We start from the raw sequence: 19968 nt of genomic DNA, 5'->3' as shown, positions 1-19968 counted from the left end.
TTCTCTTTTTAACATGCACGGCCAGGAGTGTAACTGGATTTTTAAAGAAACAGGACTTCCTTTCTCAGTGGAGGGGCACCCTTTGTTTTCCTCAGTCCTGAAGAAGAAAGGATCCCCTACTTCTGGAACACTCTGGCCACTGCCCCCGTCACTTTGCGCTCGAGACCGATCCTCCACGTCCCAGGGCCCCCCGAGAGACCAGGCCCTGTCCAGCCTGAGGGCGAGTGGGCAGCTCCAGAGGGGTCCGAAGCGAGGACAGGCCTGGGCCTCCAGCGACTGGGGCTGGCCCTCTGACCACTGCCCCACCCGGCCCAGAGCCGGGGAAGTGGAGGGGTCTGGTTTGGGGCCCAGATTCCGATCCTGCCCCAGTGGCTGACGGGCCAGACCTGCCCTGAGTGTCAGTTCCTTCCTCCAAAGGGACCATCCACAAGGGGGCAGAAAGGAGCCCCCAAACCTTCCCACCAAAAATGATTGTTTCGTTGGTCACCCAACATTCCTCCCCAGCTCTTCCCTCCCGTCCTGTGCCTGCGTGGTGAGGGTGGGGGCCAGGAAGGGGGCTGTGCCCAAGCGGCGGGCAGGTCCCAGGAAGACGGACTGTGGGGACAGGGACACAGAGGACACAGGCTGGCGGGACCTGGTCAGGGGGTGGTTGGGTCCTGTGAGCCGGCGGCAGGTGCTGAGGTGCAGGCGTGCCAGGATGCAGCGGGCAGAGGCTCCCTGAGGCTGGGAGCAGCGCTGCAGGGGCCTGGAGGTACCAGGAGATACAGCTGGTCCAAAGCAGGACAGCAGCGTGACTGGTGGTCCCCCCTCGCTCTCACAGCAGCCCCACACGCTGGACGGCCCAGGCCGCTGGGCATCCTGGCCAGGGAGCTCCCTCACCCGACCCAGCCAGCTCTCAGGGGATCCAGAGCCCTTCCCGGGGGCACCCCACGTGCTCTCCAGGGACAAGGCTGGCCTGAGCTCACACCCCTGCCAGAGACCGTGGCAGGTTCTGCTCTTGCAGACAGAGCTGAGGAGGGAAGGGGACAACATGAGGGCGGGGGCCGAGAAGGGGCCGCGGGACCATACCCTGAGCCGCCTGCGCCAGGAAGCGGACAGGGCCCTGAGGCAAAACCAGCCGGGCTCCACGCGCCCCACTCTTGGGAGTGGGCCGGGGCCCGGGGCTGGGGGTGTCCAGGTGGGTTTGGGTGCCAGTGCTTCTGTCTCATGTGCGTGCGCTTGGACACACATATGCACACGCCCAGATGGGAAGGGCAGGCTGGACCACTCCCACACAGAACAGGTGCGGAGACACAGCCCCAACAACAAAGTGGTCCACCAGGGCGACACCTCAGGTCTCAGGGCTCCATGGGCCCCGTGGGAGTGGGGGGACCATCAGGGGGCCGTGAGCCAGTGCATGGACCAGAGAGGGAGGAGTGTGGGAAACACGGGGCCAGGCAGGCCTGCAGGCAGGTCCAGGCGCTGCTCCCGTGTGTTTGGGGGTATCTCCCCTTCCACCACTGGACAGACCCTCTATCTCCAGACAAGGAATTGGCGAGGGGGGGTGGGGGCAAGAATCAGCCTGTGATGCCTCAGGGACCCCCGCTCCAGCCAAGTGGAAACTAGGATGCCATTAAAACAGATGTAAGGCTCACCTTGCCGGCCTGTGGGTGGGGCTCCGGAGCAGACAAGGCCCAGGGGCCGAATGTGTTTACCAAACCCTCGGTTCACCTTCCGGTCCTGGCCAGGCCCCGGGCCCCAGCAGAGGGCAGCCGGGCCAACTGGGGGTCCCCAGCGGAGGGCTGGACGCGCCTGCCCCGGGACTCCGCGCAGCCCTGGGTGGTCAGGCCACAGTGAGGCACCTGGGGTCTCCCCTAGGTCCAGAAGGCAGAGCTGGAGCAGGCCTACGCCCAGCGGCTCCAGGAGCTGGCCACCCAGCACCAGCGAGACCTGGCGGCGGAGGCCGAGCGGCTGCACGGGGCCCACGTACAGGCCACACAGGCCCTGGTGTCCCGAGAGAGGACCCACTGGCAGCGGGTGAAGGTGCTGGAGAAGCAGGTGGGCGGGGACCCAGCGCCTGGCGGGGGTGCAGAGGGAGGGGAGGGTCCCTGCGCCCGTCTGGCCCCAGCCCGAGGTTCTCCAGCAGCGCTACTGCCCGGTGGGCTCCAGGCCACCCCCAGGGGCCCCCAAAGTACCCTCCGTCACTCCCACACCTCACTGAGGGGCGGAGGGGGATTCTGGGGTGGGTCACCACCCTCTCCGTGCCGCCATCGCCCCCCCATAAAGAGGGGTGACGACAGTCCCTCAGCCGGTGGTTGCTGGGTGTGAAGTGTCCAGATAGTGCCTGGCGCACGGCAGTCCTAGTGGCGGTGGCCCCTGCACTGTCCTGCAGTGAGCGATAGGGGGCAGCAGCGTACGGGGGCAAGGGGCAGTAACAAAGCAGGACAGAGCCTTGAGCGTGTGCCTGTGCTGACCACACCCCCCACACACATGCATGTGCACACCCACACCCACACAGACACACATGTTCATGCACGCACACACAGACACACAGACGCATGCGCGCACACACAGACACACACACACACACGTGCACAGCACAGACACGTGCACACATGCACACGCACACAGACACACACACAGACACACCTACACAGACACGTGCACGCGCACAGCACACAGACACGTGCACACAAGACACAGACACACACGTGCACGTGCACACACAGACACACAGACACACACGTGCGTGCGCACACGCACACACAGACACACACGTGCACGCGCACATACACAGACATGCCAGCAGGGGCTGCCCCGTGGGCTCCGAGCTCTCTGCCTCGGGGGATCTGCTCGATGAGGGAACAGAGGAGGGAACTGAGACCCAGAGACATAAAGTGACGGCCTCCTGACACCCTGAGTCAGTGTCCCCGACCCTCCAAGCCACGTTTGCTCAATCTATAAGCCCAGGAGCATTATTCCCTCATCATTCTGAGTGTGTTCACGGCTGAGTGGAAGGAGGTCCACCCACTATGGGTGGTGGTCACCCCGGTCCCTAAGACCCCACGGGTGGGTGACCCTGATCAGAGGCGGGACCCTGCACGCGCTTTCTGGCCTCTGGTGAGTCTGTCTGTCTGCCGGGGTTTCTCTCCGCGCACACCGCCCGCCTCGGGAGCCGTGGACCGGGGCCTCCCAGCCCTTCCGGTCACGGAGCTCAGCCATGGGGCCCGCCGCCCACCTGAGCTCCTGCCCCGTCCCCAGGTGGCCAGCCTGAAGGGGCAGCTGGACCAAGAAGTGAGCCCGGCTCCCGACCCCTGGGTGGCCCGGCTGCCACTGCCCCGACCGGCCCGGCAGCAGAAGCGCTGCTGGGGAAGCGACGCCTCGTGCTGCTCAGCCGGGGGGCCGAGCTCGAGGGGCACTGGGCCAGGGAAGCCACCACCCGCGCCGGGAGTCAGTGGGCACCCTCTGATCCCCTGACCACAGAGCTCCCCCAGCCCTTGGGACCCCGGCCTCCGGCTGGCGTGGCCCGAGCTCCGGGGCCGCTGCTCTCTGACGCGCCCCTCCCCGGCTGCACGGAGCCTCCCCGTGGCCGGCATCGGCCCTGGCACCGCTGCGGATGTGCTGACCCGGCCAGACCCCGGCGGCCAGGCCCCAGCAGGCCAGCTTCCGCAGCCACAGGCTGCATTCCATGCCCTCAGCTCTGTAAACATGGGGAAACACGTGGAAAACATTTCCACCAACTGGAGCCAAAAACATAATGTCCCGAAGGGCCCAGCTAGCACATCCCTGCGCACAGAGGCGGCAGGACCTCCGTATCCAGGAACTGCAGGGCCGTCACGGTGGCAGGTGGCTGCAAGTGACTCAGAATCCAGTTCCCCCACCGTGCTCCCCCCGCCCCCACCCCGTGACTCACTGCCCGTGTGAGAGGCATCAGGGTGTAAACGTTAAAGTTGTTAGAGAACCACCCACTTTCCCAGCCTATAAACTCTGGGAAAATTCCTGCGGGAATCCAGCCCTGGTTGCCACGGAGACCGAGGCAGCCATCTTAGGCCGATGCCTGGTTCACCTGTTAGCATTTTCTCTCTTTTCCCGCTATGAACACTGGTCAGAGTGATTTGTTTCCTCTCCAAATGGTCTCTTTTGTAAGTGACGTGTTTACAACATCTGCGGGGCACCAGCCAGCCCAGTAAATTCCTGCGTCCACAGGTGCTAGCCGCAGCCCCAAAGCACCTCCTCCCTCCAGGACTCATGGGGGTGAGAAGGGCCAAAGCTCCTGGAGCCCACCCATTCCAATCACGATCCCGCACTTAAAATAGGCTGTCCTGTCAGGCCTTCCTTTCTGACTGAACCTAGTAACGGAGTTGCCATATGTTGTGAACTGCACAAAAAATAGGTTTCATTCTGCCTGTCAGCTCTGCCTGATTATTGGTGGCTGTGTTGAGAAGGATTCTGAAGTTCAGTCCAGACTCAGAGGGGAAGAGCATGGTGACCCATTAACGACGCTGCTCTGGGCAAAGGAGGCGTTAGTGGTGGTGTTCGCACCCAGATATTCACCAGCTTGCAGCGGCCCATTGGAACGCATAGCAACCCAGCGGCTGCCCCCACCATTGGAGAGCATGGTACAGACAGGAAGGGTAGGGCCGTGAGACACACACAGCTCTGATGCTCGGGGCCTGGCATTTAGTAGGCAAGTCCCTTCCCTTCCTCCCCGACCCGGCGACCCGGTGGGCAGCTCCCTTGTGGAGGAAGGACCTGAGGGTTGGTGGGTGGGGAGGAAGGACCCGGAAGCTGGAGACTGACACTTGGAAAGTGTCAACACTTGCCTCTCTGCGGTGGCCACTGGCATCTCAGCGTCACATCTTTGGGACTGAATATCCCAGCACAGAGGAGGTGCCTAGTAAATGCGCACAAATGAAAGAGGAATACACCCCCAGATGCAAAAGGGGTAGGAAAGATTTCTCAACATTGAAATGAGAGCCACGCACTATTTGACCAATGTTCTTGCTGGCGATTTCTGGACCCTCCTTGCCCAGACTGCTCCCGGGAGACGTAAGATTTTTTATATTTCAATGAAAGTTCAATCAATGTAGGAGACGCTGTTTTTACTTGTTCAACATAAAGTTGTCTACTTAGGAAAAAGGATTTTTCTGATGGAGATAAACTGCTGTTTTCTTAAATATTTCCAATGGTGAGCGTGTGGCTTCCGTGTGAGACTCTTACGGTCGTCCGCACCCACGTGTGGACCGCTGTGTACCCTGAACCAGGGCCCCCCATCTCTGCCGCAGTGAACCAGCTGCACCAAGACTCCATCCATCCTTACGGTGTAGTGACCACGCCGGGTGGGCCTCCGCAGGAGCCGGATCCTACCTGCCCCTCCAGGCCCTGTGACCTCCTGACCTCATTCCCGGAGCAGGTAGGGGTCTCCCTGAGGTTTCACCTACGTGGAAGCCCCAGGTGCGCGGGGCGGGCAGGAAGGAGAGAGAGTGGGAGGGGGGTGCAGCCAGCCAGCCTCCACCACCAGCAGCCCTGCTGGAGCCCCCGTCCCAGCCCTGCAGGGACCAGCCGGCCAGGCCAGGTTCGGTGGGGGAGACACTCCCCACCCTGGCCGGCACGGGGTCCTGGGGCTTACCGAGGTCGGCTCCGGGGCTCCCCATCTAAATTGCATACACACTCAGGCCCTAAATTAAAATGTCACAGGCCTGTTGGGGAGTCTCGGGTTTCCTGGCCGCGGAACACGAGCCTGCTTGATAAAACGATTTTGGTTTTGATAAATGTGGACTTTCTGTGGCCAAGACAAAGGCACCCTTGAGTCTGGAGGGGAACCTGAAACAGCACATTGCTGAAAAGTATTTCCTGATAATATTTTTAGCACCTGGAAAAAAATTTTTTTCTCTTTTTCGCCTGTGGAGTTGTGTGTGTGTGTGTGTTTGTGTGTGTGTGTGTGTGTGTGTGTGTGTGTGTTTGAATGTAATGCCCAGCATGGTGGGGCCTCCTGTTAACCCCCGGTCTCCCAAATGGGACTGCAAATGGCTCAGGGTGAGGGCCGTGGAGGGTCAGCAGGCCTGTGCCTGGAAACACACAGCCTCGCTGGGGTCGCGACCCAAGGTCTGCCTGCTGAGCGCCACTGTGTGCCCAGGGCACGGGCCCCTGGGGCAGCCCTGCCCACAACAGGCCCCCAGGTGGACCCAAAACTTAGCCCAGAAGTGAGCCTTTACTAGGGTCCCCTGAGGCATGTGCTCAGGAGAAGGTCAGCAGTGCCCTGGAGGGACCTCCTCGGCCTAGGCGGCCTACCCAGAGGAGGAGAGTGCAGCTGGGGGGAGGATAGGGTGTGTGCCCCCTCCCACCCCCTGCAGGAGGTGGGCCAGTCTAGGAGGGGGTCAGAGGTCAGCCTGGACAACCCACTGCCCCACCCCCGTGGTTTGGTGCAAGCTGGGAAGTTCTGCCCCTTCTCCCTGTCAGGGAGGGGCCACCTGCCCTCCCCCCTGAGGAAACAAACAGGAGAGGGCTTTCCCCTGGGCCCCAAACCCACGGCACAGACGGCAGAGGGCTGTCAGGTTCCCACAGAAAACCCACAGGTGGAAAAGCACGTCCTCCTGGGTTCCCACCAAGGTGACCAGCCTGCTGGCAGCTCTGACCCCACCAGGACTTTGCCAGCGAGGCTCACGAGGGACCCTCCCTGTCCAAGGAGGGCGAGGCTGCCACACCCCTCCTCCGACCTTGGCCATGACTTGACCTCTGTGCTGCAGCCTGGCTCAGGGCTTCCCACCACCTTCCCACTCAGCATCTGAGCCAGCGGGGTGCCAGGCTTGACTTGTCCTCACGAATCAGCCCCACCAGCACCCGAGAGCAGAGAGGGTGGAGAGCCCCGGCGGTCGGGCCCTGCACTGGGCCTAGGGACCAGAGGTGGCCAGATGCTGGCCCCCTGTGGAGGACAAACACTTGGAGTCTGACTCTGAGGACGAGGTCCTGCGGCAGGAGAAGGGTTGCGATGGCCACAGGCTGGAGACACAGAATCTGAGTTGTGGGCACTCGAGGGCCTGCTCCCACCCACGGGGCATCTGTCCACTTGCCCCCAGGCCGGCGTGGACCAGCCTCCCCGACGGAAGGCTGCTTTCCCCGGGAGTTGGCCCCAGATTCTCTTGCTGTGAGGTTTCCTTAGGCCCCCAAATCATCTCCCCCAGCATTTCTCCTGATGTGGCCATGCAGGGCAGAAACTTTGCTTAATGCCCTGAAGTCGCCCAGGCCAGAGTCCTCCTGACATAGAACCAGACGGCAAGCCTCAGAGCTGGGTGGGCAGCATGAGGCTGGCCTCTGGCCACTTCCAGAAGGGTTCATCCGAGCACCGCTCGGGGTGGCCCCCGACCGACGACACGCTGGCAGGAGGGTGACCTGGTCCCCTGGGCGACAGGGGCCTGAAAGGACACCCAGGAAGCCTGCCCCCAGGCCCAACAACTCACGCAGGCCTGAGGGTCTGTCCTGGAACTGCTTTGTGGACAAGGCACCGCCTCTGGGCCGGCCCCACACGGGCGGCTGGGGACCCACGGAGGAGGAGGAGGAGGATGGCCCCGGCTGCAGGGCACGCCCGCAAAGCCCTCTCCTCGCCGGCCAGGTCACCTCCGGGGGGCGCGGGGCCGTGGGCTGGGCCTCCCGCCCCTCTTGGCGCTCTAAGAGCCGCCTAATTTGCATGGCCCGGCCCGGCCCCGCCCAGGCCCGAGTGACCGCCCGGTTGGATATTTAAATCGCGGCCGCAGGGGCGGGTCCGGCTCCGAACGCGGTCCCGCCCGGCGCCTTCCTCAGCGAGAGGCGACCGGAGCGCGGCCCGGCCGAGCGGGAGCGGGACTCCGGAGTCCACCAACGGCGCGGCCGCGCTGCCCGCACGCCCGGCCGGCCGGCCCTGCGCGCCACTCCCGACCGCGGCCTCGCTCCTGCCCCGCGGTAACCGCAAGCCCCGCTCCGTCCCCCTGCGGCCCTTCCTCGTCGCCTGTCCGTCCCCGCTGTGTCTTCGCTGTGTCCCGCGCTCCGTCCTTCTCTGTCCCCGTTCCGTCCCGCTGTGTCCCCCGCTCCGTCCCCGCCCGCCGACCCCCGGCGATGCCGCGCGGCGCCACCTGGGCGCTGCTCCTGGCCGCGGCCCTGGGGCTCGGGGCGCGCGGCGTGCGCGGCGCGGTGGCCCTCGCCGACTTCTACCCGTTCGGCGCGGAGCGCGGCGACGCCGTCACCCCCAAGCAGGACGACGGCGGCTCCGGGCTGCGGCCGCTCTCCGTGCTCTTCCCGTTCTTCGGCGCCGAGCACTCCGGCCTCTACGTGAGTAACCCGAGCCCGCGGGGGGCGCCAGGGAGGGTGCTGCGCCCCGGCCGCTGCCCGCCGCCCCGAGTCCCGCCGCCGCCGCCGCCAGCAACTTGGCACCGTGGCGGCCAGAGGTGGAATGAGGACAGCGCTTCCTCCCTCCGGCGGCCAAGGCCGGACAGCGGCCCGCGGGAGCGGCGGGCGGGGTTGGGGGCCCGAGCTGCGGCCCGGCCACCTCGGCGAGTGGAGCGGGGCGCGCCGGCCCTGGCCCCTGCCCCTGCCGGACCGCCTGGGGCTTGGGCTGCGGGCACTGAGCCGTCTGCCCCTGCTGGGCCCAGCGCAGCGGGGTGAGGGGAGGCCTGCCCCGTCCCGCCCCGTCCCGGTTCCTTCACGGACAGCAGTGTGACAGCAGGCGGGTGCTTCCTGGGTCCTCAGTTTCCCGAGTGGGGCTCCTGGCCCCTTCAGTTCCTCACTTGGCCTGCCAAGGTCTCAGCCCCTCCCAGGGCCACACGGGCCCCGCCCCCAGTTGACACCTGAGGCCCACTTGCTGGAGGCTGGGATGCGCCCAGACTTTCAGGGGTGCTGGGGGAGACTCAGCAAGCTGGTCCTCTCTGAGCCGCCCTTTCCCTCTCCCTCTCCTCCTGAGCCTGGGGGCTGGCCACTCAGGCCCGGACCTTCAAACAGGATTCCCAGAGGGAGCTCAGGAGAGTGGGGACAGCTCAGGCTGAAGGACAACAGAGCCGCTCCCGGGGGAACCCGGGGCCACTGAGGGAAGGCAATGTCGCGCCTCATCGCTGCGTCGAGCATTTGCTGGGGGGCACCGTGTGCTGTCCCCTGAATCCCAGCTAGAAAAGTGCTGGCACCCTGTACCTCCAACACCATCGCCCCGCCCTCTATCACTTCCAGCACCACCTCGACCTCCCCCCTCCTCCGCCATCAGCACCAGTGCCTGCACTGCCAGCTCCCGCATCAGCCCTGTCACCTCCCCCGTCAACACTGCCTCTCTCTGCTCGACCCCAGCGCGGCCGCCAGCATCACTAGCCACCCTCCCACCACAGCCGTTCCATTGCCAGCGGTGGGAGGGGCAGCCGTTCTCTCTGTAGGTGCCACCCAGTGCAAGTTCCCCCGGGCCAGGACTTGGACAGAGGGGCAGGCTGACTTCCGGAAGTATGGGGCGGGGGGCAGAGCTGTGCTCAGGGTCTTTGGGAGCCAGGGAGGCCCATACATCCTAGAAGGGGGAGGGCCAGGCTCAACCTTCTCACTCCAGGTCACAGGTGAAAATATTATTAAAAGGCTGACCCTCTCAACAGCCTCACCAAAAACATGTGCCCCTGCCGAAGCAGCTGGAGACGCGGTTCTAAAGTGGAGGGACGTGCTAGCAAAGTAACGGTTTCATCCGAAACCAGCACGTGGTTCCTCGCAAAACCTGTGTCTCCACAAGAGCTCTTTCCTGAAAAAAGCTGTTGTCCGACAGACACCTGCCCATGGGGACTTTGTGAGCCCACTTCACCTCTCTTTGCTCAGGAGGAAAGACAGTGGAAATCTTGAGGGCCCAGGACACCTTGCCCGAAATAACTGCCAGGGCTCTGTGGTCGAGGAGGGAGCAGGGCGGAGGGTCAGAAATGAAGCCAGTTAGAGAAGAGAAGGCATTTATTCCGAAGCAAGTGGGTCAGACCGGTGCCTCCCAGCCCGCCCAGCCGACAGGATGCTTCCCTGCATGCCCCCGTCTCTGACCCTCGTCCAGCCGGGCGCGGCGTCAGCCAGCCCCGAGCCCAGGTGCCTGCATCCGGCTGAGTGAGGACCCTCCAGGGCTGGACACCCCGCCCCAGCCTCTGCCCCCTAGTCCCCGGCCCGATGCCCGGCCAAGAGCAGGCTTGTGGAGTGAATGGCCACACGGGTGAGTGAATGGAGGCCTCGCCGTGACCCTGCGTGAAGATCAGTGCTTTCTGATCAGAATCGACCCTGGCAAGGACTCAGTCCTGCCGCGTGCGGGGTGGCCCCCTTTCTAGAAAGCGCCATCGTTTTGCTTCTTTCTCACGTCGTAGCAGCCGTATGTGGTAACTTGTGAGGCTCTGAAACTTGTTGAGAGTCCCTTCTGAACACAGACCAGGCCGGCCCTGCTGGTGGGCGTGGAGCGCGGCAGCTGGGAGGGAACTTCCTTGCAGGGGAAAAAAGCTGGACAAGTTCACAGGTAGAGACGGCAGCTGTGCTGTGGCCTGCAGGCCCGGCCGAGGTGCAGCGTCCGCCCGGGGCGGCCATGGGGACTGAGAGGCCGTGAGCCTGGCCAGCGGTGGTGAGGAGCCCCTGTTTCCCCGCAGAAGCCCCCAGGTGCAGCCCCCGCCAGGGGTGGGGCCTCGGGGCTGCAGAGGAAGATCTTGGTTTATTTGGCATCAGGAGCCCCAACTGGCAACCCCAGGGAGCGCTTCTGCTCCTTCATCAGGGAAGGAGTGCCAGGTGGGCGGTGTCTGCGAAGGTGCCGGGCACCCTGAGAGGGTCCACACGTCTGTTACGAGGGTGCAGTGGCCGAGACATGGGTGCGGGGTCTGCCGGCTGTGTCTCCAAGGCTGAGCTGCTGGGGGTGGTGCACAGCGTGGTACCCGCCTTGGTGTGCCCTCCATCCTTCCCCCGCAGAGCCTCTTCCAGCCCCTGCTGGCCCCTCACGCACGGAGCTGTGACACCCTTGACCTCTGAATCCTGGGGACTTTTCCTTGTCCCGGTCTTTTGGAGCACCTTGGGGCCGGTCGCAGAGAGCCCTGAGTGGGAAACAGGAAGGGTGTAGGCCCGGGGCGGGCAGTGGCACCTCCGAGCCCGGGGGAAGACATGTTGACAGTTGATTTGACCTGCGCCCTGGCCAGCAGCCCCTCTCTCTAGTGTCCCAGGCAAGGCTGGCTCCACACCTGGTGTCTGCTCATCCGCTGACATCCCCACCAGGGGCACAGTCCCCGCCCAGCCTCTCCCAGACCGACCGCCCAGGGGAGGTCCGCAGGCGGCACGGGACCGGTGGCTGGTCGCTTCCTCTGAGAGCCCCGGCTTCCCGACCTGTGCAGCCCGTGGCACATTTCCAACCAAGACAGTCAGCTGGCTGGCCACCAGCTCCGAGCCATCTGGAAAACCCACCCTGACCCACAGGACAAAACCCGTGAGATGGAGGCAGGCTTGGCAGTGGAGCTCGGCTTTTCTGACCTGAGGAAACCCCCGCAGAAACGCACGAGCCCCCTGGCTGGGAGGAGAGGCCGCAGCCCCCGGGGGGCAGACAGGGTCCTGGGCAGGCCCCTCCCCATGCTCCCTTCCTGGTGGGACCTGGGGAGGAGCGGGGCAGAAGCAAGGGGATCCGGAGGTGGAGGTGGAGGTGGAGGTGGGCAGGGGTCGAGGGAGGGTCCTGGGGTGGCCTGGCAGCCGCATGTGGGGGGAGAGCGCCGGGGCGAGATCCAGGGCTGGCCCCTCGGCCTGGACTTCCCGGCGGCCCGACAGAGGGTGGGCAGTGCAGTCCTCCGCTGCCCAGAGAGGGAAGTGGGCCTCAGATTCAGGCCCAGGGGCCTCGGGACTCCTGCGTCCCGCTGCCTCCTTGCCATTCCACCCCGGCCGTAGTGCGGCCCAGACAGAAGTCCTGCCTCCTCGGCCACCCTGGGAGCTCCCCTGAGACCCCCCCTCATTCCCACGTGGTCAGAGCAGGCAGCTGGGCCTGCAGCCCTGCCTTGGAAACACTCCCACTTCCCAGGGCGGCCACCCCGCTGGCCTGGGCGCGTGCGGCACCTCCTCGTGGGCCTCCGGCTCCTGGCCCGGCCCCTCCAGCCTGTCCATGGGGCGGCCGAGGGAGCCTTGCCCAGTGCTAGTGAGACCTTGCCTTTCTCTCCTGCCCTTACCTGCCCCCTGGCCTTGAGGCTGGGCGGTCCGGCCCCGTGTACCTGTGCCCACCCCGTCCCCCGCCAGCCCCCCCCCCCACCTCCCTCTGCTCCAGCCATACAGAACAGGTCACCCTCAGCCACTGTGCTTGCTGCCAGCTCGGGGCCCCTCCCAGGACAGGCAGGTCTCCTCCCCTGAACGGGCCCCGCTCCCCCAGCCTGGTCCCTGCGCTCCCTGCGTGTCGCTTCTGACCCCACCTCGGTTGTTTACCCTGCACGGGGCGTGTGCCCCGCAAGGCACATCAGTACACGGTCATGGCACCCACGTGTGTTTGACTGTATTTGGACATCATGATGAGGGATGTGGACGCAGGTATGTAGGTGCGTCTGCCCACCAAGGGAAATGCAAAGCAGGGACACCTCAGGGGCCGTGAGCAGTCCTCGGGCTCAGATCCTGGTTCCCAAACACCAGTCGCCACTGAAAGGAGCTGGGGCTCTTTGGAGATTATATGGCCACGGCAGGAAAAGAAGAAAATGAGCTTGGAAAAGCTTGTGCCAGAAAGTAATAGAGTGATCAAAGAATGATCGAGCTGTGGCAAAAGGACACAGAGGCCATCCGAAAGGGGCTCTCGCTGGCCATGGCTGGACAAGTGAAGCATTAAATTAGTGGTGGTAACAGACTTCAGTCCCTTAAGGAAAGGGGAGCCAGTGCGTTCACGCCGATATGAGTATAAATACATGATTAAATGTATGAACGAGGGAGAAAGTGGTACCGATCGCACTGCCTCGGTGCTGAGTGTCCTGCCCTGGGTAACCGTGTGTGTTCTCAGTAGAGGATGTCCTTGCTCAGGGGAATACACACTAGAGGGCTCGGGGGTAAAGGGTCATCACTTCTGCAGGGTAGTCTCAAGTGGTTCAGGAAACATCTACGTAGAGGGAGAGAGAGCATGATGAAGCAAATGGGGCAGAATCCTAGCATTTGGTGAATGTGGATCAAAAGTATGAGGAGTGCCTTGCAATTTTTCTGTAAGTTTGACATTCTGTCAAAACATAACGTAACCTCTAGGGAATGCCTTCTGGCGGGAACACCCGGAGCCCCGGGCACACACCTGGCCACCCTCACTGGGAAGCCAGCCTGGCCGGCTGGGAAGGACTCAGGTGTCCCCTTCCTCAGCTCTCAGGGGCTGTGTGAAGCTAGAAATGACCAGCTCGCCACAGCGTGCCTCCAGGACAACCCACCATTCACTCACCGTTGACTTATTTGCTAATTCATTTAGTCACACATTCATCCCGAAACCTGGATGGAGCCCTAGCTCTGGGTCGAGGAGTGGGCTCGCACCGGCAGCAGTGTTTTATTTTTAGTCTTAAAATTTTGTCTCCTGTTCACGGTGCTCTCCCGGCCTCTGGAAGAGAGCTAGCTTGTAGAAGCAGCTCCGTAAATGTCGGCTGTTCATCTTCTGATTGTCGGGATAATACGCCCATAATTCCATCTTCCCAAACAAGCACTCTGAACGTTTTGGCGACATCCTTCCTGATGCGTTTTCAAGCGCGTTTGGGGCTGCCATTTCATACAAATTTCCATTTTGCATATTTCGTTCAATGTTTTACCGTGAGCATTTTCCAGTGCCTTAAGTTTGCTGTGAAAAATGTGCTTTTTGGTGACAGTATAATATTCCATCCTATGGCTATGCCATAATTCTTTTAAGCAGTCACAGCTTGTGGGCTGTGTGGGTGGCTTCAGTGTCTCCCGGGATGCTCTGGTGCACATCCATCCTACGCACATCTTTGTCCCCGTAGGTCTTTTGTTCTCTCCGTTCCTCACAGTAAGTTCCTCCAAGGGGGCTGGCTGGGTCCCAAGGAATGTGCTTTTCAGGGCTGTCTCCCTACTGCCCCCTGCTGCCCAGAGGGTGTCCTTATTTACACCCTCCTCTGCTGGGGGAAGGGGGCCTCCTCAGCTGACCTGAGTCAGCCTGGAGGGCACAGCTTCCGGCCCGCCAGCAGATTCCAGGCCACACAGGGTATCTGTGGTCCAGTCGACGATGGGGTGGGGACAGTGGGCAGGCCCAGGGACAGAACAAGCAGGAGGAGCCTGGGCCCCAGTGGACACTTCTCCCATGGCTCTGAAACCAGGCGGCTGGAGGGCGCTGCCCAGCTCGTTCCCTCCCCCCGCTCCCCCCCCAACCCCGTACCTCCCCACAGGGGGTCCAGCCTCAGAGCCTCAACAGCCATAAACTGGCTGTTTACACACTGGGGCAAGTCCTTCATTAAACACCTGCTGTGTGCGAAGCATTACCCTGCTCCCCAGCCAGAGGACTCGGCTTGGGCAGAAGTCTGAGTGCTGGGGGCTGAGTCCAGGGTGGGAGGAGTGGGCACCGTGTCTGGGTACAGGTCCCAGGACCACGCTGTCCTCCAGGCGGGTCCAGGGGCCTGGTCGAGGGCCAGACGCAGCCCCCTTGGGCCCTCACACACATCCTGCAGCGAATATTTCCCACCAGCTGCTCTGGGCAGAGGGGCTGTCGGGCACAGGCAGCTCTGGAGGCTTGCTGGGGATGGGGCCTGGGGTAGGGCTGGTGTCCTGGGGGAGTGGCCACCGTCCCCAGAGTGAGACTGGCAGGGTGAGAGGCCTAGGTGTGGGAGCAGAGGTACACCGTGCCTGCACTGGAGGTGGCAGCCAGGGGCGGTGGCTGCAGGGCGACAGGGGACCCGACGTGGCCCCAGAGCTCAGGGCAGCAAGGTCAGGCTGTGCTGGGCCCGGGGGAGGGGGGCGTGGGTGCCCACGCGCAGGGCATGTCCAGGGGCCTCTGGGGGCTTGGGATCTGGTCCTAGGGGGGCACCTGGCCCAGGTGTGCCAGAGGTGAGGCAGGAGCTGCCACCTACACAGGGAAGGAAGGGAAGGGCCGTGAGGACAGCTGGAGGGACAGGACATGGGAGGGGCAGGTGCCTGGACCCCCCACCCACCGGAGAGGCAGCCCCTGTTGGAGGGGGTGGGGCTCAAGGGCCTGGGCTCTGGGCCGTAGGCAGGGCCACAAGGCCCGGCGGGAGACGAGGGGGTGGCCACAGGGAGGCCCCGGACAGCTGACGCAGGGGGCAGGGGAGGGAGGCGGCAGAGAGTGAGGCCCCAGCGCCTGCGCCCTGAGGGCCTGGCCTGGGAGGGGGAAGGGCCGTCCCCCCAGCGCTGCGGGGATCCCTCCTCCCCCGAACGCTGGGCGCTGAAGCCAGCCCACTGCCCCGCCCACAGGCCGCGCCCTGGCTGCCCAGCAGTGGCCCCTTCCCCCGGTCCTCTGTGGCCCTCCTGCAGCCAGGCGAGGCCACCTGGCACCCCGGGTGCTCAGGCGAGGGCCAGCCTCCCCTCCTCGCCAGATCTGGGTGTCCAGGGCCCCACCTTGCCCGGGGGCCCAGGGCGCTGCCCACGGCTGCCCTGAGAGCAGGACCCCAGCCCCGAGCTGTGCTTGTGGAAGGAATCCTGGTTCCCCAGAAAGCTGCCAGGAAATAAAAGACATGCCTACATTTTTCAAAACAAGCTTATAAAAGGCCTCAGAGCTTTATTGTTTTATTTCTGGCAGAGAAGTCAAAGCAGGAACCAAGGCCCCGCCCTTTCGGATCTGATGTTTGCAGAGCTGGGGTGCTGTGACCGTGGGGTCCCCAGCTCCCCGCCAGGCTTGCCCGCCTGGCCCAGAGCAGCCCCTCGCCCAGCGAGGGTGGCACCAGCCAGCCCCAAGCTGCCCAGTTCAGGGACCAGCCAGACACATGTCACACACTTTCGGCTGCAAGTGGCCTCCGAGAGACTCTCCAGGACATTTCCGCTCTCTCCCAGTTTTATCCAAGTCGGAAATGCCACCAGGCCATCTCTCTGCGCTTTCTCCTGGCCCAGCGGAGGGAGGGCCGGCCCCTCCTGCGAGAAAGGCCTGGGTGCCTTTCCCTCTGCGGGCCACACGCACCCCCAGGTCAAGGGCAGGCTTCCTCCACGCCCCGCAGGCCCCCTTCCTGCTGCACGTGGCCTCGGGGCCTCCCCAGGGGACCAGCCCAGGCCCACCTGGCTGGCCTCAGGTCCTGAGGGGCAGCGGGCGCACGGCGGCATGTTGCGGCCCGGACCCAGCCGACGGCCGGGCCCACGTCAGGTTTCCGATACGTCAGTGGCTGAAGAGCACGCTGGCGCCAGGCAGGGGGTCGGGGTCGAGTCCTTTCTCCTGTTTTCCCGCGTGTTGCGTGCTTTACAGAGTGCTGTTGCAAGTAGAAAAATAATAATAGTAAGACTGATATTCTGTGCGAGTAGCATTCACTGGCCCTGAAGAAGGAGAGGGACCCCGGTGGGGTGGGGGGTGCCGTGCCGCTCCCCATGCCACTAGCCCCCGCCCGCCCCACCGGAGGTTCAGGCGTTCTTCCCTGGAGGAAGGCAGTCCAAGCACGCTCCGGCCCAGGTGGCCCCGGCCCTGCTCTGCCCTGGCGCCGCCCCGTGGGGAGGGCGGCAGCCATCTGGCGGAGGCGGAGAGGGGAGCCGGCGGGCGCCGAGTGCTGGCAGGCAGGCCGGAGGCCTCTGCACACACCGCACACACCTGAGCGCCGGACTTCAAAGGCAGGAAGGAAACTGGGCAGAGCGTCTGTGGGAGCCACGGGACGGGGGCCGGGCCAGCCGAGGAAGACGGGGTGCAGGATGCAGGGAGGGCGGGGCAGGCGGTCCCACCCGGCAGGTGGCCACGGCCCCAGGGACCCTCACTCCAGCCTGCAGCGCCCTCCCCATCCAACGGTGACTCCTCACCCTGACTCTGTTTTCCTAAACACGGGCAGAAAAGGGGACCCAACGTAAGTGTGCAGCAAAAGAGCAGATGTGATGCCAGCCCCGAGGGACGGCGGCCCCGAGTTAAGGCCTGTGGTTGCTGGCTCCACCCGCACCCGCCGCCAGCTCGCTAGGTACAGAGGCCACGGGTGTTCCCGCCGCAGGACACGCTTGCCAACCCGGTGGTTGTGGACGGTTGTGAAAACGAGGTTCTTCTGTTCTTTTTTGTTCGTGAGGCTGAGCACATCTTGTTCGCTTACCGTTGGATTTCCTCATTTGTAAGCCCCCTGTTAAGTCTTTCCTCTTTTCTACCGAGTTCCCTTTTTTCTTGTTACTTTATGGGAGTTGTATACATACACCAGGTCACAAGTGTTGCGAACATCTTTTCCCTTTTCTCTGCACCTTACTTCATGCTCTTCGGTGCGCCTTTGGGTGAATAGGCACTCTTGAGTTTAATGCAGTAAATGTACCCGTCTTTATTTTTATGGTCAGAGGTTTTTTTGTGCCTTATTTTTTTTTTTAACATTTTATTTATTTATTTGGCTGCGTTGGGTCTTAGTTGTGGCATGTGGGATCTTCCGTTGCTGTGCGCGGGCTCCCTAGTTGTGGCGTGCGGGCTCAGTTACCCACGGCATGTGGGATCTTAGTTCCCTGACCGGGGATGGAACCCGCGTCCCCTGCGTTGGAAGGTGGATTCTTCACCACTGGACCGCCGGGGACGTCCTGTGCCTTATTTGAAAAATCACCTCGAAGTCTTGAATACGCTCTCCATGGCCCCCCACAACAGCGTCTCTGCCGTGCGGCTTGGGAGCTCACACCTCCGTGCCTGCACATGTGGAGCTGGGCACGAGGTAGGCCCCCCCCGCCCCCCCGCCGAGTGTGCGCCTGGGCCGTCTCCCGGCCCCCCTCCCGCCCACCTGTCCGATCACCGTTCCTTGTGAGAGCCCAGCGTCTGCTGCAGCATCCATCCTGGGCCAGCAAGTCCTTCCGTCTTTTCTTCTCCAGAATGTCTTGGTCCTTCTTGGCTTTGCCTTTTCATATAAAATTTACAGTTGGCTTATCAGGTTACACACACACACAGACACACGTCTGCCGGGATTTTTACTGGGATTGCGTGGAGTATGAAGACTGATGTGAGAACTGATACGTTTACCTGGGTTGACTCACGTGGCCCAGGAACAGAGCACGTTCCTGTGTTTATTTAGATTGTCTCTGACATTCTCAATACAGTTTTAGAACTGATGGCGGGGAAGCCATGCACATCTTTTGTTAGATTTATTCTTAAGGACTTGCTGTTTTCCATACTATTGTAAATGGTGTCTTTTCTTCATTTCTTTTCGAAGTACTTACTGCTGTGAATGTAGAATCACAATTGAGTTCTTACCTTTTCTAATTTTATATGTAAAAACCAGGCCAAGCCTCTTATTAATTCTGCTGCATTATCTGGATTCTTTTGGATTTTTCCACATTCACATTCATAGCATTTGCACCTGATGATAGTTGTTTCTCCCTTTCTAATCATTTTGCATTTTGATTCATTTTTTGCCTTGCTGTGCTGGCTGGATACATGCCATGTTAGCAGGACCCAAAAAGAAAGTGTTCCACGTTTCACAATTAAACATGATGCTTCTTCCTGTTTGTTTTCAAGATGCCCTTTTTCAGATTAGAATGTCCCCTCATATTCCTATTTCTATTCTCATATTCAGGGAATTTTTATCACATGTGGATGTTGGCTCTTAGTAAATACCATCTCTACACCTATAAAGATGATTATATGATTCTCACCTTTAATCTGTTAAATTGGTCACTTAAATTGATTAAATTAATTGGATCCAGGCGCTGGATCTAGGGGCCAAGAGCAGTCACCTCCCCCTGGCACCCCCGGGGGCTGAGGTGGTCCCTGCCCAGGTGTGGGTTCAATGCTCTCACTCCTCAGCCACAAAGCCAGTGTGCCCATCCTGGTCCCATTAATCACCTCCTCCCCTAGCCATCCTCTGCTCACACCCAGACCTTTCACCAGGAGGGCTCAGGTGCAAAAGCAACAGGCATTTGCGTAACATGTACAGACACCATTACATCCCCCACAGGGGCCCCCGTGGACCACCGCAGATGACAACACACAGTGTCCTCAACCAAGTGACCGTGTCTCCAGGACCTGGAACTCTGTCATCCAACAGAAAGTGAAATTCGAATCCCGCAGCCCCTGTGGGGGGGCTGCCCCTGGGGGCGCACCTACCAGGCTGGGCAGGGCTGCTCTCAGGGAGAGGGATGCGTCACGGTGCCAGGAACGGTCCGGGCAAGTCCCTGTTTTCAAAGGAGGGCTGTGTAACCCTGTACCCACACCCCCCTTAGTCCTGGCCACCATCCAGAGGGCAGCCAAGGGGAGCTGAACCCTTCCTGGGGCCACGTTTGGTGAGCAAACAGCCCGGCCAGGGTGTGAGGACCCGGGCAGGTGAGGCCGCAGGGGCAGAAGCCTTTCGGGATGATTTTGAGGAGGCTGGTCCAGGGTCGTGACACCAGGTGCCCTCAGAGGATGGGGAGCACGGAACGCTCATTGGACACCTGACTGTAACCACTGCGGGGGCCCTTGAGACCCCGGCCCGTCGCTGCCAGACACAAATGGTCCAGGGAGTCGATGGTGGCAGTGCCGTGGCCAGAGTGGGCTGATGAGGCTGGAAGGGCAGCACCGTGACGGCAAAGTGTCAACAGCAGTGAGACCCCCATGCTGGGCCTGGGAGGGGTCAGAGGTGGTTCACGAGGCCACTTCTGTGGACACAGGCCTGGAGTGTGGCAGTGGATTTTGTGCCCCTAACGCAGAGCCCTTTCTTTCGCTGGGTCATGGTGGTGGCTGCATTGCCATCTCTGGTACGAGGAGGGACACAGGGGCGTCCCCGTCAGTCCCATCAGAGAACAGCCCCACCCTGGGCACCTGCCCGAGGGACCCGGACCATGCAACCATCAGCTGCAGTCTGTTCCCAAAGATGGGCATCCTTAGTTGGCGGGGCTGGGCTCTGTCCGGTGGCAGCGCCGGCTTTTTCTGCGGAGGGTCCGGTTGTGAACCTCTGCGCATCGTGGCCGTGAGGGCTCGGA

General features: G+C 62.4%; 2 protein-coding genes across 7 annotated transcripts in view; both read left to right on the top strand.

Moving 5' to 3' along the window:
* Positions 1 to 7127, top strand: part of CROCC2 (ciliary rootlet coiled-coil, rootletin family member 2) — a 65202-nt gene extending 58075 nt beyond the window's left edge. Inside the window, 9 exon segments of the mRNA XM_068545403.1 lie at positions 185 to 333; positions 505 to 637; positions 821 to 1177; positions 1858 to 2037; positions 3241 to 3429; positions 3463 to 3637; positions 4497 to 4598; positions 5265 to 5392; positions 7056 to 7127. Coding sequence (XP_068401504.1) covers positions 185 to 333; positions 505 to 637; positions 821 to 1177; positions 1858 to 2037; positions 3241 to 3429; positions 3463 to 3637; positions 4497 to 4598; positions 5265 to 5392; positions 7056 to 7127 — 1485 coding nt within the window.
* Positions 7128 to 7801: 674 nt separating this feature from the next.
* SNED1 (sushi, nidogen and EGF like domains 1) overlaps positions 7802 to 19968 on the top strand; it is an 88917-nt gene continuing 76750 nt past the window's right edge. For all 6 annotated transcript variants that reach the window (XM_068544075.1, XM_068544076.1, XM_068544077.1 and 3 more), the window contains exon 1: positions 7802 to 8280. In XM_068544075.1, the coding sequence (XP_068400176.1) occupies positions 8068 to 8280 (213 nt within the window). In that variant the 5' untranslated portion in view covers positions 7802 to 8067. The remainder of the gene's footprint in view (positions 8281 to 19968) is intronic.

The sequence above is a fragment of the Eschrichtius robustus genome, chromosome 5 (genome assembly GCF_028021215.1).
Source record: "Eschrichtius robustus isolate mEscRob2 chromosome 5, mEscRob2.pri, whole genome shotgun sequence".
NCBI classification, from domain to species: Eukaryota; Metazoa; Chordata; class Mammalia; order Artiodactyla; family Eschrichtiidae; genus Eschrichtius; species Eschrichtius robustus.
This window is presented reverse-complemented; position numbering and strand designations above follow the sequence as displayed.